The sequence below is a fragment of the Pleurodeles waltl genome, chromosome 1_2 (assembly GCF_031143425.1).
Source record: "Pleurodeles waltl isolate 20211129_DDA chromosome 1_2, aPleWal1.hap1.20221129, whole genome shotgun sequence".
NCBI classification, from domain to species: Eukaryota; Metazoa; Chordata; class Amphibia; order Caudata; family Salamandridae; genus Pleurodeles; species Pleurodeles waltl.
The window spans coordinates 965,044,482-965,064,103 of NC_090437.1; the positions used below are offsets into that span (position 1 = coordinate 965,044,482).

A 19,622-nucleotide genomic window follows, 5' to 3' on the forward strand; every position below is an offset into this window, starting at 1 on the left:
ATGCACGTAAAAAAATGTTGGTACTGACGTTGGCACGTCGGCGAGGACCTCTTATTGCCTGTATGACGTCTAACGGCGTCGCGTGGACTAATGTGACGTCCTCGTCGACGTGCAGAAGCTAGGAAGAAGATTTCCGTCTAATGCTGGTGCCATGGGAGTATTCATTAGGTGAGGAATCCACAGGTAGCTAATGTATCCACCAGAAAAGTCGTTACCGAAGGTAAGTAACTCGTTCTGTAGGTCCAGCTGGAGACAAGGTGGCAATTCCGGGAAAACAGCCATAGCACACTGTTGCCGTTAGGCACTAAAGACTGTATGCAACACTAGACAAAGGATGGGGGCTGGATTTGCCTCCTGGAAACCAGGTGCCAACCCAAGTACAAAGGAAAACACTTCTACACAGGTGAGGACTGATGGTACACGATAACCCAAGAAGAAACAGAAACAGAAGGAACAAACTAGGAGGCAAAGCCAGGAACAGGGAACAGGCTCAGGCTGACGCAAAGGCAGGAACAGTTCTGGGAAACAGAAAGCAGGCTCTGGCTGAAACAAACAGGAACAAGGCTGAGAAACAGGAGCAGACTCTGATTGGAAGAAGCAGGAACAGGACTGGGAAAACAGACAGCAGGTTCAGGCTGAATCAGGACTGTAACACAATTCAACAAGGGGTCTGGAACACAAAGGAATCGTACTCCAATGCAGGACAAGGACTTTCAGGGAATGGCAGCTTTTAAGCAGTTCCAGGCAGCAGCAAGGCAAGGGCAGAGTCATGTGGCTGGGCTGCAGAAGAGAGGGCACAGGTGTGTGAAGTTTCAGTCTCTCACAAGACCTGGAGGAGAGAATCCAGTATAAAGGGGCAACCAGACTTTTCCCATGGGAAGCAATGGAGAGACAATTACAGGTCTTACCAACTACCAGGCAGTGCATTATGGGGCCTGAAGTCCATGGAAGCAAATGTTGTTCTTCTATAGCATGCCATATGGAAAAGGGAAGCAAACAGGAGTCAGAAAGGGACTCTGGGTAAGTGTTAATGATGATTCCCAGGGTACAGATAGTCTGTTTACAGCGCCCCCTAGAGATGGAAGGGCAGAGACTTAACACAGCAGTGGCAGGACTGATTTCCAGGGATGGACTGTGCAGGGCAAGTGTTGTGAACATTGCTTGTCATACCTGGAACACTCATGCTATCCATTTTCACAAATGATGCCCCCCTTGCCACACAAGCTCCTTGCAGAGATTGCAAGTGTCACACTTACTAATGTCAGGGGTCTGTTCATACATTCCTGTTTCCACTGATATTTCACATCCACTGCCTCATATATGGGGCGCTTATTTACCTTATGATTGGAGATGTCATAGTTGTGTGTCATGTGCTACAGTAGACCATTTTGGCAATGTGGATGTGAGTCATATGCTGTGGTCCATTGATTTGGTCCTTCATATGTGAAATTCAAGAGATGAGTATTTTTTATATGTGTGTGATGTTTGCTGTACAATCATACGCATCACATGTGATGTTGCATCACAATTAGTCAGATTTGTCTTTGTAACATGCTCCCTGAGGGAATACTCACATTCCTAAGGGACATGTGATGGAGAATGAAGAAACCAGAGCATGATTGTGTGATCAAGTAAGGTGTTTATTTACATATCTTAACAAGGTGTGTAGACTGGCTATTAAGTGAAAAAGTTTCGAACAATTTGCTGTCTGCGGCGCATTCCTGCTGCCGTTTCTCCTCATTTTCCCTGCCACCATCCTCCTCCTCCTCCTCCTCAGGCAGTTCTTGGTCTGGCTCATATAAAGGGATGTTCCTCCTCACACAAATGTTGTGCAGGATAGCACAGGTCAGTATAATTTTATAGGAGGCTGCCTTCTGTGATGTCCAGGCACCTGAATCTGGACTTCAGGATGCCAAAGGACCTTTCCACAATGGTGCGTGTCCTCCGATGTGCCTCATTACAGGCACGCTCTGCTGCTGTGTTTGGATTGGGGAATGGGGTCATGATCCATGGCTGGATCCCGTAACCCTGATCCACTGCAAAAGTTAATAGGAGTGAGTATTTTGTTAGTGCTTGCAACAGGAATGTCATGTAGCATGGCAGTTGATATCTTGTGTCGTCTGTGACTCATATGTGTTTGTGGTATTGTGTGAGATCCTGGGCTTCTGTGAGGTTTTATCTGCAGTGGGTTGTTTGACATGACAACTTGTGTTTGGCTCATTGACTTGGGATCAATGATTTTTTTTCTCCAAACTGTTGGTCAGTATGTATGTAACCATGCATTGTGTAGTGTTCAACATGTTTTAGTGTGCTTTCACTGGAGGGAACATGATACTTCCACACACACAATGGATTGAAATGTGGTGGTAATATGGTTGCACTACATGGCCTGGACATCCCATCCATTTAGACATATGTCATTGCTGATGAAATGCGACAGTGAGGCCCTTTGATTTGGCTAGGTAACAATGCACAACACATCTCCATAAGTTGGCAGCACTGAGGTGTTCAGTATCGACAATGCACAATTGTCCCTTGTGTGACTTGTTTCTAGGCAAGCCTTTGTTGTTCCCTCTGCTAGTAGGTCATGTGCAACCGTGCACCTACACTACTGAACTTGCTCCAGGGAACCTGGCTAACTGCCTTGTGGAGGTGGATGTATCTGTGCAGGAATGGCCATCTCCCTGTACATATGCTATTTTGATGTACAATTTGCTCTTTCAGTGTGTGCATCAGTGTGCAGTTTGCACTAGTGCCACATCAATATGTGTTCATAGCACAGTCCACTTCCTTATTGCAATGTGGAAACGGCACCCCAGGAGTGATGTATGATGTTGGGACTGCCTCAGTATTTCCGTGTCACCTAGATCTGAGTCAGTATCATCATGCTATGTGTCTCATGGTGTTAGACCTGCTGCAACACACATCGCACACCCCTTCCACGATACATACTGTTTGGGAGGGTGGCCGATTGACTATGTGGCCTAATGTAATTGTAAATGATTCCTTTTCTAAGTTGTACTTCCAGTGCAGGCCATGTCATTGTCACTGTGGGCTTTGACATTGGTCCCTTGTTGCTCTAGGGTGGCAGCTAATGTTTGTGGCAGCCGTCATTTTTCCAGAGGTGTGTATCCCATTGTGTCAGGGCATACAACATAACTACCAGTGTCATACATCAGTATCAGCCTGCCCACGTGTCAATGTAGTGGTGTATGTTTTGTGTATCCTACAGGGTTGTTGTGCTGTGTGTATATTGCTAGGTTTATTGACTTACCAACAAGAAGGCCATTACCATATTGTACGTCTGGAAGTGCTGATTGATCCTGCTTTGGCGGAATATGAATGAATCATGGACACACCCAGGATACTTGGCCAAAATGTTTGTGAACAATCTCTGGTGGTCAATTATGGCCTACACATTGATGAAATGCGTTTGCTTTCTGTTCCTGAATAGGTGCTCTGTTGCTGCAGGTGGGACGATCCGGACATGGGTACAGTCAATTGCACCGAGCACATGCTGGAAGCCATGGATTTGATTGAAGCCCTGTTTTATCTCCTGCTGCTTCTGCTGGGTGTTGGGGAAGCTGATGTGGCGGGGTGTGAGGGAGATTATGGCATCTAACACCTTGGGCAGGATGGCCGAGAATGAGAGCTGTGATACCCCGGCGACCTGGGCACCCGTTGTCTGGAAGGAGCCACTTGCCAACATATGCAGGACAGCTAGCAGCTTGGTCACCGGTGGTATGTTGTGTGGTGTCTGCAGGTTAGTTGTGGCTCAATATGGTGCAGCAGCTGCTGTATGCCTTGCCAGTTGAGTCAATACCTCTGGATGATGTCCTGTTCCCTGAGGCCATGGAGGGTTGATGATGTCCTGTTCCTGAAAAGTCTCTCCTGTCTTCTGCATTGCCTTTGTGGGCCACGTTGGGGTGGTGGTGGCTGCTGCCATTGGTCCTGTGCTTGGCGTTGTCTTGCAAGCTGCATCAGTAGCACCTCCATGTTGTTTTGTTGGTTTGTAATGGTGCTTGTGTGTGTTTTCCTTAAGTAGTGGTGTGTTTGCCTCATTTTAACGCCATCCCTGACCCGTTAAAGGTGTTAAATTTTTATGCAAATCGGGTTTAACCGTCACTTTCCAGGTCCGCCCCGTGCGTCATTTTAGCCCTGGTTAATAAATATGGCGCTAGGGTGTTTGAGTCATTTTGTGGACGGGAACGCAAACTTGCATCTCATTGACGCGAGGTGGTTTCACACATCCTTAAAATGACGTTAACTCCATATTTTTGACGCTAGACTGGTCTAGCATCAAAATATAAATATGAAGTTAAGTTTGCGCTGTATTTGCATAAAAAAATGACATAAATCCAGCGTAAACAGAGTATAAATATGGGCCCGAGTTTCTTTGGGCTCAGGCACTCAGAGCCCGTCAGGTTGGAATTCTTCATCCTCAGTACTTCTTTAGTCCTCCACCAGGGGAGTCTTCCTTAGGTTTTTGGTGTCCACAGAGGTCCTTCTGGTCGTGACCAACAAGTTTTCACCACTAGCACACTCCGGGCGCACAGTTCAAGGTGTGGTCTCCACATGTCACTCTCTGTCCTCTTCTTTGCGCTGGGGCTGGAGTCCAGTTCCTGTTGGTGCAGGTGTCGCTTTGTGCTTCTTTCTTCTTGTCCAGGTAAGATCTAAGTTCTGGTGCCAGGGAAGCCCCTTAAATCCTGATTTAGGAGGCTTTTAAGGGTGTGAGGGACAATAGCCAATGCTACTGTCCCTGCCGCTAGTCCACCCCTGGAGTGACGACTTCCTGTGGGGAGTACATCACTTTCTATTCAGAACCCACTATTCTAGGGGTCTGCCAAGATGGCAGAAACCTTCCTTGGCCATGCAGACCCCCTAGCCCACCCTCAAAAGTGTGGCTAGGTTGAGGGAGGTGCACACCTCCTGCATAGCTAAATTCCCGCTTGTCCAGCCGGGCAGGGCGGTATGGCTTTGTCCTCCACTGGCAGGAGGTCAGACTTTTGTCTGTGGCGGGAGCAGTTCGGGAGAGCCTGCCAAAACAGTACAGGACTGGGTGTCACCTGGACATCTGCTTTTTACTCCTAAACATGGGCATCATGTTTAGGGTTAAAAAGCACAGTGTTTGATACCAAACATGATGGAATTTGGCTGGGCCATTGCAGAGCTGAACATCTGAGGAGTGGTAAGATACCAGCCTATGTTATCCAATGGACCGCCGGTTACTCGGGCCACATTGCAGTTTAAATGCCTTCACGGTGGCAAATATGCTCCTGCACATATGCCTTAGTTCGTGGAATAGTGCACCCCCCTTGGGCTAGAGGGGGCCTGCTTTAGGGGTGAGTGACCTGTCCATGGGCAGTAACAGGGACTCTATCTGCACCTGGTGTGGGCACAGTCTCACTCGAGCAGCAGGCTGCTCGTGCAGGCTGACATGGCAGCTCTGCAGTCTCTTGTTTCCTTGGGGGACTCAGGGTGGCACAATCAGTGCTTCAGCCCTGGTACCCTTTTTACCACCCTTGCCCTAGGTACCCTGGGTATCAGTTACTGGGGACTTACAGGGGTGGTATAGTGCTTGCAAATTGGCCTAGCAATTTGACATTTACTTTAAGAGAAAGAGCATTGGTACTGGGGCCTAGTTAGCAGGCATCAGTACACTAACATGTCACAAACCACAGCATCTGACAGCAAAAAGTGTTGGGTTACCATCCAGAAAGGGGCACTTTACAACATTGTGCAGTTCCTTTCAGCTGTTTGCTTTTCCTATGGAAAAATGAATGGGATCCCCCACCTTTTTCTTCGCCCATTGTTGACGAATTACCCAAAACCTTTACAGGAAGGAGTTGAGATGGGTTAGATATATTTTTGGAAAATTTAGTGAAGGTTAGTCAATGGTTCCAAAGTTATAAGCAAACCAAAAAATGCTTTTCCTCTGGACACACAGTCCTAGCTATAACTGCACATACCGATATGCATACATATATAAAGAATACAAAGAAAGTGGCTCAGAGATGCCATCCAGAGGAACCAAAAGACAACAAGCGACCCAAAGATGAGGATGCTGGGGTTAGGGGTGGGAAGGAGGGAGATGCGTGGTCAGAAGAGTGGTAGACACCACCGACCAGCGCCTCATATCCTACTGCAGTCCAGGACTGTGGCATCCCGGGTGACTGATTGCTCTCTGAACACCTTATCGTAACAGAAGTTTGAGCAGACTTTAATTTTTTTCCTTTCTGTTCTCTTTCCATTTCCTTCAGAGTGTTGAGAAATTACATGGGTGACAGGTCCTCACGGCTTTCCTCTTCCTCAATGGTGATTGGGCCACAAGGAACCTGATAGGAAGTATATAGAGTCAGTTTTGTGAACATTTTATTATTAACTTGGAGCACAAACTGTTTCTTTTCACTTATATGCAGTTATTCTGCCACTCATAGGGAGCCAAGGCAGACCTGCCATTGCATTCTGCGTGAAACGGGTACGTGTACCTTTTTTCACTACAGGTCACTGCACTGGGTCACTATAAGTCACCCCTATGGTAGGCCCTCTCAGCCCAGAGGGCAGGGTGCAGGTACCTGTATGTGAGGGCAGCCCTGCACTAGCAGAGGTCCCTCCACAAACTCCAGATCCATTTTCCTGGACTTTGTGAGTGCGGGGACGCCATTTTACACGTGTACTGAACATAGGTCACTACCTATGTCCAGCTACATAATGGTATCTCCAAACCTGGGCATGTTTAGTACTAAACATTGTGGAATCATACCCCAATACTGTTACAAGTATTGGAAGTATGATTCCATGCACTCTGGGGGCTCTTTAGAGGACCTCCAGCATTACTACCACCAGTCTTACAGATTTCTGCCCTCCTGGTGCTTGATCTGATCAAGCCCAGGAAGGCAGAACAAAGGATTTCCTTTGGCAGAGGGAGGTAACACTTTGGAAATATGTGTGACTGGCTTGGGAGGGGTAGCCTCCTTAAGCCACTGGTATGCTTTGAAGGGCACATTTGGTGCCCTCCATTCATAAACCAGTCCACGCCGGTTCAGGGACCACCAGTCCCCCGCTCTGGCATTAAACTGGACAATGGAAAGGGGAGTGACCCCTCCCCTGTCTATCACCACCCCAGAGGTGGTGCTCAGAGCTCCTCCAGAGGGTCCCTGGGTTCTGCCATCTTGTTTCCAAGGTTGGCAGGGAACTCTGGGAGCATCTGTTTGGCCAGGCAGGTGACATCAGAGCCCCCTCCTTATAGGTGCTTACCTGGCTAGGTGACCAATCCCCCTTTCAGGGCTATTGAGGGTCTCTTCTTAGGTGGGTCCTCAGATCTGGCTTGCAAGACTGCAGCAGGATTCCTCTGCAACCTCCACTCCGACTTCTAGCCACTGGAAGTGCGACTGGACCATCCAGGAACCAACAACGCTGCAATCCACGAAGAAGACTCTTCTGCAACTTTGTTTCCACGGCTCCTGTCAGCTGTGCATCCTCAGGAGAAAGCAACTCTTCAGCCTGTACAAGAAGAAAGAAAGGAGGAATCTCCCTTAGAGCGGAGGAGTCACTCCCCTGCATCAGCTGGCACCAACAGCAAAGGCGACTGGCTGCGTGGATCGCCTCTCCTCCTGAGCTACAAGGATCCTGCATCATGGGTGGTGGTCCAGAGTAGTTCTGGTCCTCCCTACTTGCTGTCCAACTTTGGTGAAGGTAAGCCCTTGTCTTCCCATGCAGGACAGTACCTCCATGCACCGTGTCTCTTGCAGCTGCCAAGGCTTGTTGCCATCTCCTCAAAGGGATTTTCCGGTTGCATGCAGCTCCATCCCCCAGCACTTCTTCCTGTGATGCTCAGCCCTCTGAGCGGCTTTTCGGAGGAGTGGGACCTCTTCTGTAGTGCTGCCTGGGCTCCTTCTGTGACTCCTGGGTCCCCGTCCTGTGGGACTCTTGTGGGTGCTGCCTCTGCACCTGTGGGCTCTTTGTGTTGTTGAGGGTCCCCTCTGGCTCCCCATCCTGGGTCGGGTCCTCCTGGGCCTTGCTGGCCCCAAGGCAGCACCACTTTTCCACTAACTGCAAATTTGCCTTTGCCAAGGCTTGTTGTTGGAATTTCTGTCTGCACCGACACCCATCTGCAATCTTCACTCTATTGTGGGACATCTTATGCATCCTTCAGGAACTCTCTTCCAGGTTCTGGGCTGCAGTGCTGACCTGTTCTTCATCACCATCGACCAACTCCTACAAGTACAGCTAGGTGGGTAGTAGCTCCTACTCCTCCTGGATTCCACTGTGACTCTTGGACTTGGTCCCCTCTCTCCACAGATCTTCCTCTCCAGGAATCCACCGCTGGTTTCATTCAGCAGTCTTGTCTAGGTGTCTTCTTTTCTTCTTATCCTTCCTTGTGGGTGGTTTGGGGAAATTCCAGTGATTTACTCCTGCTTTCCTGGTCGCTGGGGGGTACTATGTTACCTATCTCTGTGGTGTCCTACTAGTTCCAGCTCCCCTCTACACATTACACTTACCTAGGTGAGGGTCCTGCATTCACATTCCATTTTAGTATATGGTTTGGGCTCCCCCTAGGGTCACTTTTATCTATTTGCATTTGCACTATTTTCCATTGCTTTCTATGCCTATTTCTGATTACTAGTGTATATAATTAGTGTTTTTTCTTACCTCCTAAGGGAGTATTGCCTTTTTAGTAATATTTGGTATTGTGTCACTAAATGAAAGTACCTTTACTTTTGTAACACTGTGTGGTTTCCTTCGTGTGTGTAAGTGATGTGTGACTACAAGTGGTACTGCATGAGCTTTGCATGTCTCCTAGATAAGCCTTGGCTGCTCATCCACAGCTACCTCTAGAGAGCCTGGCTTCTTAACACTGGCTACACTCTTCTAATAGGGGAACCCTGTACCTGGTATAAGGTGTAAGTACCATAGGTACCCACCACACACCAGGCCAGCTTCCTACACTTTATGTGATTACTTTGGTCCCCACAGGCATTCATGCTTTATTATTTTGTACATACATATATCACAAAATAAAACAGCGCTGTCATTAATGGTCCTTATTCTGAATCGCTTGTTATCCCAATGAGACCAGTAACTGGAGTTACCAGTCCATCGTAGTAACAGGATATGCGTTTTTTATCAGGAATCTTCAGTTCTTGAAAGTAGACACACCAAACCCTCCATGCTATTGCTTAAAAATATGTCTGCATGCCTAAAGCATTGTAACTCTTCACCCCTTCACATCATTATAACAGTTTGTTGAAGCACATAGAATTGTACTACTGGCTCCACAGAGGAAGGGTGAGGGTTAGTTTTGAGTTTAATGAAGATATCCTTTGTAGGGTATTGGTCTTATAGGTAAATCTCTTTTTCATCTCTATCAAGAATATCTGTTTTACCATTAGATGTGATAACAAAGGGGCATCCAGCATAGGTACAGTAGGGAAGGTTCCACATCACATTTTCATGATATTCATAGAAGGAACAGTTCCATATAATCTAAATGGAGATCATTTAAATTCTCACTAGATGTTCAGAAAGTTTGGCATAATTCCTTCCCTATCATGCATTTGACATGTTAAATGGCAGTGATAAAAAAAGGCGCAGCAATCCACCACCCCTCCTTTAAAAACTGGATAGTGATTACTTTGCCCAAAGTAGTCTTCATATTTGGTGAACATAGTGTTCCCAAATATGTAAAGAATTGTGTAGCTTTCAGTAGCAGTGCATTGATCAGTCCCTTTAACTTTTTGCCCTGATGGTTCCTTAACTAATATGAGCAGGACTGGTGATGAAGAGAAACCAAGTCTTTTCTTTCCCTTTCATATCTCTTAATTCTTAGAAAGCCCCTGTGGCTGTGTGTAACTTATTCCAAATCTATCTAACTTAGCTACAGTGATAGTAAGCAGGTAGAGCTACTTTATTGAATCAGATGTGATCATGGAATACTACTCCTATAGCACTAACTATAGTTATTAAGACTCATTCCTACCTCTTCGACATCATGTAATGATTATACGATTGGACACATTGAGATATGGGAACTTCTACATGAAACGTATCATAAGCAGATAGCTTTGCTCAATACAATAATTAATTAATAATAGCCTGCTTTTTATGTATCACTGTATGCCACTTCTGAAAGATTTGATCACTGCAAATAGCAAGTTTTACGGTTAAAGATTGAACAGTACTCACTCTAATGACCTAGAGGTAGGAGTTGGCCCTGGTGGTATTCAGATCTGTGACCTGCAGATGAGTGTATCTATGAAGTGAGCATTTTAATCTAATTAGTTTTTTTACTGGCACTTAATAATCTATAGTACATCTTCTCATCCATCTCAAGTTCTGCAAACATGGATGCCCTTAAACTGCGCAGTCTCGCTGATTGCAGTCTACATGTGGAGGTGGCTTATATTTGATGGCTGTTAGCTAAGGACATTCTTGAGCAATTGTATAGCATCAATTCTTGCAATGTGCTTTCCAGATTAGGGCAAATAACTCAAGACCTAGAATGAAGTTTACAAAGTATCTCTTCTCTTTTCAGCATACCAATGTGCACAGTAGTTGATACTCATCTTGGCGTGCTGGCAAGAAAATTTCCAGAAACCAAGTTCCTAAAAGCCAATGTGAACAGCTGCATTCCAAACTATCACGACACATATTTACCTACAGTGATTGTTTACAAAAATGGACAGATTATGGGACAGTATATTGGGCTTAATGAATGTGGAGGTATGCATCTCAAAGTTGAAGGTAAGATAAATCAACTTGTCACAATATTCTTCAGAGCTACTCCTTTACATGTTGACTTGTCTGTGCTTCTAATTCTACTAATATTATGCAACTACTCATATGTTCAAATGCTCTGTGTGTTGAGTGCCATCGTATATCGTGACCACACATGGTAGATTCCCCCTGACCCTAAGTAAGTATAGGGAGACCAACTTGTACATCATAGGATTTTCTTTGAGAGTCATAAATGTTAGACTAATTCCCCACTACATCTGTGGCATCTCGAATACTTTCTTATTCAGTGTTTGTCTGTAAAATTAACAGCACAGAGTGCCTGTATCAATGGGTCCATGTAATGTATCATTCAATGGAAGCCTCTGCATGGCAATATATTTCCAAATGCGGATTCTTTGTAGACCTGCTGCAGCTGACAGAGTTTGCAAAAGATGATTGAAAATTGTAGTTGAACTGCCTGATGGTGAGTACAGCAGCAATGTTCATGCATGTGAACGCGTCATATGTGCCACAGTAGGAGAACCAGGAATTGTCAAGTGATGACGATGACACAATCTATGAAGTAAAAGAGCTTGATGGCACATGAGCCAGCAACAACAGTGATTCGTAGGCAGCAGAGATGATGATGCACTGTTGCAATACACCACAAAGTGAGCAATAGATAGCAAGTGGCTGAATCAGCTTCCTCCAATCCACAGAGAGCACAGATTTATGTTCCAAAATAATTTTGGGCAGTCGTGTAACAGCAGATATGGCACTGAAACATGGGTTTTAATGCTGGTGGTTATAGCCCATAAAATTCAAAGGTCATTGTTCATGCAGAATGAAAAACAAACTCACCACCAAATGAACATCAATATCAAACTGGCAGTGATGTTCAAAAGAATAAAGTAAATTCAGCACATCAAATGATATTGAGACTTGTTGCACCTGCAATGAGGAGAACAGATACCAATCCACTAAATACATTTGAAATGGGTGCGCCATGAAAAGATGGAAAAGCACCAAAGACAGACGGGCAGTTAATATTGTGGAGTCAATCATCTTAGGTGTGTAGGCAACATCTGTAGTACTGGAAGCATTACAACCAGCACCAGATAGATCAGAAAATTGTGTTGGGTAATGTATGTTCAGTAGACATTCTGTATCTGCCACAGATTGTGCTTTCTGAAGGTCAAAATGAATGAGATGCTGAGGTCTTTGAAACTTCATCCTGTGTTATATATGTGACTAAATTGTTAACTTTATCATGGCAAAATCGGAGAGTAACTTTCAACCAAAAGGGGTATCAGAATCCCTAACTGGAGCAAGATACAGTGTAACACTGCAACATTTAAAGTCTTTTGGACTGTAAAATTGTTAGACCTGACAGCATTTCGTGTCGTCTTCCCCAAACATTTTGCCTTCTCCCCTGTGTACGGCATTTATTTTTTGTTGCCATTAAGGCTGTGTGCACTTTACCACTGCTAACCAGTGTTAAAGTGCTTGTACTGTCCTCTAGATATGGTAAAATCAGCTTCCACCCAATTGGCAAATTTAATTTACTTATAAGTCCTTGGTAAAGTGGTACTACATATACTCAGAGTTGTTAAATTAAATACACATTTTGCCTAACCTAAACCTCTCTTTTAAATCCATATAAGGCACCCCTTTTCCAGGCCTTAAACAGCCTATAGACAAAACCAATGGGGGTTCAACCAAGCCGGGATAGATTATATAATTTGTTATAAAAAAATGTGATCAATAAATTTTTCGTGGTTAGATTACTTCCCAAATTTTATTTATCAATTAAAGTAAAGCCGAGAATGTCTCATTAGCCATTAAACATATATGGCGTTAGTATACCAACTAAACAAAAAATATACATAAACACAAGATAACTGTACAGAATTTAACTGTACAACATTTAGTCCCATAGGTGACTGCTGTATTACTGTTGCAGCCTCTGTGGAAAGCAAACTTTCAGTAGGGGTTGTCCCCTAATGTCGAGTTTTTTGGAAAAGTGGTTACTGATATTTTTTAGAATTGTAATCCACTATGTAGCGATGATTGATGGTCCATGTCGCGACCTCTCTTAAAGTCCTTCTAAATTTCTTCCCAAAGGTATCTAGTGTGGTGAGGCCCGAATATTTACAAAATTTAAACCTTTCCAAGGACTCAATCTTGCAAAAACATGCGTCAACGCGTTTCGGCCTCCAAGTTTAGGCCTCATCAGGACTTATCAAGGGACAACTCCAAAAACAGCTCAAAGCAGGAGCCTGTATCTTTAAGACGCCCCTGAGTAGGGGCCAGTGGTCCTGCTTGCCTTGCAGCAGTGGTTCACATGAGCTGCAGTCTTTTACTGATGGAGTCTTACAGGTCAGCCATCACAGTGCAAATCCATGCAATGCAGGAATAAAACTCAAAACAAATAGCAGGTTGTACTCCTGGCCTCCTTGCCCGTGCCCCCTGTTAGCCTCTAGGGTGCCCCCGGCCCACTGGGTGACCGGACCCCCGCACACTCAGCCAGTGGGACTAAATGTTGTACAGTTAAATTCTGTACAGTTATCTTGTGTTTATGTATATTTTTTGTTTAGTTGGTATACTAACGCCATATATGTTTAATTGCTAATGAGACATTCTCGGCTTTACTTTAATTGATAAATAAAATTTGGGAAGTAATCTAACCACGAAAAATGTATTGATCACATTTTTTGATAACAAATGATATAATCTATCCCGGCATGGTTGAACCCCCATTGGTTTTGTCAGTTTTGTGCCCAGACCAAGCACGGGTTATTGGGTCACCCTCTATTTTTGACACAATATTAAACAGCCTATAGGGCAGAGTGCATTGTATCTAAAATGTGGGACGTGGTTTTAACGTTTTACATGTCCTTGTATGAAAACCTCCCAAATTAGTTTTTCACCACTGTGAGGCCTACTTCTCTCTAACATTATGTTACCTTACCACATTTAATAGATGCTAACTTTTGATTCGAAAGGAGTAAGGTCATGTTTAGTCTCAAAACAATTTTAATTTTAAATCCTCTTTAATGGTAAAGTCGGATTTCAAGTCCCGGTTCTGAAACTGTCACTTTTAAAAAGTTGGCATTTTTTGTCCTAACCATTTGGTGCCTACAGCCTGTGTGCTGGGTGATATGACTGTATAGTTGGCAGTTGCCAGTTGGCCTTTGTGTATTCCTTCCAGACTGTGAGACAAAGGAGGACTAGGTGTTGGCAGAATGGGTGGGGCGGAGCAGTTTCCTGCCCCCACTCACATTTCAAAGGGCTGTCCCCAGCACTCTCACAAAGGAACTTGACTTCATCCTTTTGTCACCCTAGATCACTTGGAGCCTGGGCAGGGGCAAGAAGGAAATTTCCAAAACCAGATGTGTTGAAGTAAGCCTCAGCAAGGCCTACTAGTGCAAGGGGTTCACCTTTCTCCGCACAAAGTCCTCAGACCATGTAGGAAGAAGTTGGCACAGGAACTGAAATAAAAGACAAAAGTTTATTAACCTCATGAGGTGGTACCACAGTTCAAACAGCACCCTTAGGTAATGTCTGAAGTAGCACACTGAACTGAGAGAGCATGGTCCTTTTATACCCACGCAGGGGCTAAAAGGAGGTGGTACAATTATAGAAGCAAGACTTGTATACATGTAAGGTCATGTGGAAAATGCACAGTCGACAGGTAGGAGGAGCTAACAGTTTTCAAGGACTTACAGCTGCAGACCTTACTGAGCATGTGCAAAAGTGGGAGATGCTAAATATAACTTGTCACTAGGCAGATTTCAAGAGTAGTTAACAGAAAGGTAGGACAGAGCACATGGTCAGCACATGGCAGCATGTGGCAGAGAAAATGGCTGCCATGAATACAAAATGGATTCCGCGAAATGTTCACAATAGTTGCTAAATACAAGATGTCTTCCGCTAATGCTTAATCTAATCGCTGCTAAACTACAACAGACCACCCTTTCAGCATTAGCTGAAGACATTCGTCTTTCTGGGATAATCTAAATATTCATCTTGTATATTTATGCTCATCATTTCAGCTATTTCTTTATCTAACATATGTTGTGCTTTCATTTCTGTAATATTTCTTTTGGTAGGCATACAAGCAGTAATACACATGGAGCAGAACATTGGACTACACTGAATACAGATACAGCATGTGAAAAATATTCCAATCATTACACACACATGACCTTCCAACAGGTAGTTGGTAATATCCATAGTTACCACAAACAAAATATGTATTATGTGAAGCTGTAAAACTACTATTATTTACACCCTCAATAGTTAAAATCAAGGTACAATCGCTTATCCCTACTGGAATTCGCCCAATGCTACGTATACATAAATCTGCTTTAGTTTTTGTAACAGAAATCACAAATTGTTCTTTCTTGTCAGAGTCTCTTATATTTGTGAAGACATATGGTATTGAAACATTGTCCGGTTGATACTCTTCCCATTCCCATTTAGTTCCTTTGGCTTGGGGATACCCATCTTTGTCTTGGTAGCATACTTTATTAAGGCGAAAAAGAAGTTCGCCCTATGTACGTTTTCCAGATGCAAACAAAAGTGTGTACCAAGCTTGATAAGAACCATTGTGTGAAAAAGGAAGAGGAATGAAAGGTGTTCCTCCTTTCTTTTGATGCGCAGGTATCATTCCACATACCCAACAGTCAGTAGTATTTATGGCATTATGAGTATGATGCAACATCTGAATGAAAATATTATTGAAGTACGATTGACGGTGCTTCTGCTCCTGATAGGGAAGTGTAAAGTAATAGTGATCCTCTGGTACTGGAGTAGTGGCAACAAAAAACTCACGAGCAGGAGCCTTCTTTTCAACAAACCAGGTGATTGTTGCTGTAACCACCAAAACAACAACAAACCCCATAGTACTAATGATCAGTTTGTTTTTCATTTTAGCAACAGTGATAATCGACCCTTTCAGAAATGGATTAAAAACAATTGTTGGAGCTCTTATCCCTGGGCAGCCGCTGATTTCTTCACCACGGGCCAAGACGGGTGTCACTACTCTAATGCATGACTGATCCCCCCCCCTTGCCACATTGGTTCTCTGTTTCACTAACCCAGGGCGGTAGCTCAACCAGTTTTTTCAAAACATTTTCAGATTCTCTCCTCGGTCTCAAATTATATTGCGACACTCCAGAAGTCGTATGGTCCGGGAAGACCTCTGCAGATTCGTCAGGTGATATAGCACGGCCTTTCTCCATAGTCAAAATCTCTTGATGATCGGTCAGCACAGCAGGTTCCACCAAGGTAGGTAGCACTCTCTTGCAGTGAGTACTATGGACCCAATTCTTTCGGTTCGTCACTCGAACTGCTGTCCTTGTCGCAAGGAGCACCTGTTCTGGGCCTCACCACCTTGGTTCCAAGCTGCTTGATCTTTCAAAGGACTTAATCATGACCTGGTCACCAGGTCGGAGTTCATGGCCTTCACCTGTAGATCTGTCAGGAAGTGCTTCTCGAACCTGTTGATGAATAGAAACCAAATTGTCAGTTAACTGTGCCAAATAATCATTCATCAGGACACAAGGTACATCATATACGGATTTTGGCTTAGGAACTCCCCAAATATTCATTGGCCTCCCAAATACTATTTTGTTTGGGCTAAGGCTGAGTCGAGAGTGTGGCACTGACCTAATAGACAATAATGCCAATGGTAATGCATCCGGCCAAGTTAAGGATGTGGAAGCCTGTATCTTCGCTAACTTCAGCTTCAAAGTAGCATTATACCTTTCCACCAACCCTGCTGATTGTGGGTGGAAAACCGCATGGAACTTCTGTTTGATCCCTAATCCTTTCAGGACATACTTAAAAACTTCCCCAACAAAGTGAGGTCCGTTATCACTCCATAAAAGTCTGCAAACACCAAGCCTAGGGAAAAATTCTTTCAAAAGCACCTTCGCTGTGGTAATGGCAGTATTATCCTTTGTGGGATACACCTCTATCCATTTACTGAAGGCACATACCACCACCAAGACAGACTTTAAATTGTTGCAGCGTTCAAGCTGAATATAATCCATTTGTAGAACTTCAAAAGGTGCAGTTGGTGTAGCAAACCCTCCCGCAGGAGTTCGTGTCCCTTTTCCAGGATTGTATTGTGAACAGATCAAACAAGACTGTACTACTCTCTTAGCTGTACCCGAAATTTCTGATGGATACAACTACCTGTGGATTCCTCACCTAATGAATACTCCCATGGCGCCAGCATTCGACGGAAATCTTCTTCCTAGTCTCTGCACGTCGACGAGGACGTCACTCTAGCCCACGCAACGCCGTCTTACGTCATACAGGCAATAAGAGGTCCTCGACGACGTGCCGACGTCAGTTCCCTTTTTTCCGTGCATTCGAAACGGTTATCTTCGAGGGAGCAACTGTTACTTTCGTGGTTACAGTGTATTTTTTGCTGCGTAGTCCTTCGCTGCAGTAATAATGTCGCAGAGAAAGTCGGGTTTTAAGCCTTGTCGTGAGTGTGGGGGCAAGATGTCAGTTACCGATCCTCACTCCGACTGTCTTTGGTGTTTAAGCTCCGACCACGACGTCTCGACTTGCGATTCATGTCAGCACATGAATCCAAAGGCCCTCAAGGAACGTGAGGCGAAGTTGTTTATGGCGAAGTCGAAGAAAGAAAAACATCATAAGAAGTCTTCTTCGCCAAGGCATCGGCGTCATCGAGACTCCCGGCGCCGTAGAGAATCACGGCGCCATTCGAGCAAGGAGACTCGTTCCAGGTCTTCGGATCGGCGCCGGAGGACTTGGGAGGTCAGTCCCACGGTCACGCCGCATCCATCGACGCCGTTGCCCTCTCCGGCGTCACCGACTTCACCTGGACAGGCGTCGGTGATTGAAGTGGTGCAGCCTCTGGTGTTGTCCCCGGCGTCGCAGACGTCGAGGCCGGCGTCGGGGTCGCCTTCGATACAGGCACCCCAGTATCCGGCTTTTCCCACCCCTGGAGCCGATAGTACCGCATTCCTAAATGCGATGTATACCATCTTCCAACAGATGGCTCCAGGGGGTGCCCCGGCTGGCCCTTTGGCCTTTTCATTGCGTGATCCTGCGCCTCTACGGCCGGCACCCTTTATGCCCTTTCTCCCTTTTGGGAACGTGGGCTCGGCGCCGGTGTCGGCGCCGGTGGCCGCTCCGGTGGCTTCGGAGGGATTGGCCCCGGAGATTTCCATCCCGTCGACTTCGGGATTTCGTCCTGTGACTCCGGTGGGTCCATCCGCTCCGAGTGCTCTTTCATCGGCGCCGAAGTTACCTGTGGCGCCGGACGCGGCGTCGGTGGCTTCTGAAGATCGGCGCCGATCTTCGGCTTCGGCGGAGGCATTGTCGACTCCGCGTATCGAGCAGAGGCTTCATTCGAGGAGACGTGCTCTCCGTTTATTAGAGGAGCAGGAGTACCAACGAGTCCTGGAAGAAGGAGAACTAGAGGACTCGGTTGATGGACTGCATGGTCTAGATACAGCCAGTGGGCTGGACACTTCCCCCTGAGTGGGATCTTTCGTCTCCAGGGGAATACACGGAGGAGGCTGCTTCCTTTCACGCAGTGGTACGGAAGGCAGCTAGTTTTCTGGACCTGCCTTTGCCGGTGGCAGAGACAAAACAGAACCTTCTGACAGAGGTGCTTCATCCGGCCTCAGCTGCGGCAGAGCCTCTATTGCCCTTTAATGATGCTTTGCTGGATCCGGTGCTAGAGGTGTGGAAGAGACCAGTATCTTCCCCAGCGGTTCATAGAGCCGTAGCCAGGAGGTATCGAGCTGCACCAACTGACCCTGGCTTTCTTTCTAGACACCCTACACCGGAGAGCTTGGTGGTGCAGGCCTCCTGTTCATCCAAATCAGCGCCTGGTTCTTTCCCGACGGTGCCTGGGGACAGAGACTCGAAGAAACTGGATGCGCAGTCCAAGAAAATCTTTTCGTCCTGCAGTCTGGCGTTGAAGGCCACCAACGCAACTTGTATCCTGGGGAGATATGTTCATGCTCTTATGGAGGACATTTCCTCATCATTTACGGAGCTTCCCCAGGGTCTTTTGGATGTTGTTTCAGATGCCCAGGCTGCTGCGACCCAGATTATTCAGGCTGGGCTGGATACGACCGACTCGGTGGCCAGAGCAATGGGCACGACTGTGGTGGCAAGGAGACAGGCCTGGCTCCGTAATTCGGGGTTTTCTGCAGATGTGCAGTCAACCCTATTGGATCTCCCTTTTGATGGGGACAAGCTGTTTGGCGCCAAGGCAGATTCGGCCTTGGAACGTTTTAAGGAGAGCAGGGCCACAGCCAAATCGCTAGGACTCCAAGCTCCTTCTTCCTCTGCCTCTTCCAGGATTTTCAGGAGGTTTCGGGGATTTGGGAGTGGCTCTTCCTCCTCTTCCTTTCGGGGGAGATTCCAGCAACCTGCCTCTTCCCATCCCTATAGATCTTTTAGAGGGAGAGGGAGGGCCCGCACCAGAGGAGCCTCTCAGCAGCACTCTGCCTCTTCCTCGTCCTCTGGAGGGGTGCAGCAGGGAAAGCAGCCTTAGGCTTCCACCATTTCCCACTCACTCCTCTCCTGTAGGGGGAAGATTACAGCATTTTCTCCGCAAGTGGAAGACTATTACAACGGACACTTGGGTTCTCAGTATTGTGGGAAAAGGCTACACCCTTCCCTTTCGGGAGTTCCCGCCCCTCATCCCGCCCCGCCAATCTTATTGTTCAGAAGAACACCTCCTGTTGCTAGAACAGGAGGTACAAGTCCTCCTTTCAAAGGGTGCGGTAGAGTTGGTCCCAGAGCAGGAAAGGGGTCGAGGTTGTTACTCAAGGTATTTCCTGATTCCCAAGAAGGATGGTCGGTTGAGACCAATCCTGGACCTGAGGATCTTGAATTGGTTCCTC

At 46.0% G+C, this 19,622-nt stretch overlaps 1 protein-coding gene across 1 annotated transcript in view; it reads left to right on the plus strand.

Annotated features, from left to right (window-relative positions):
• PDCL2 (phosducin like 2) overlaps window positions 1–19,622 on the plus strand; it is a 403,093-nt gene that overhangs the window by 237,906 nt on the left and 145,565 nt on the right. Inside the window, exon 5 of the mRNA XM_069205848.1 lies at window positions 10,535–10,743. Coding sequence (XP_069061949.1) covers window positions 10,535–10,743 — 209 coding nt within the window. The remainder of the gene's footprint in view (window positions 1–10,534; window positions 10,744–19,622) is intronic.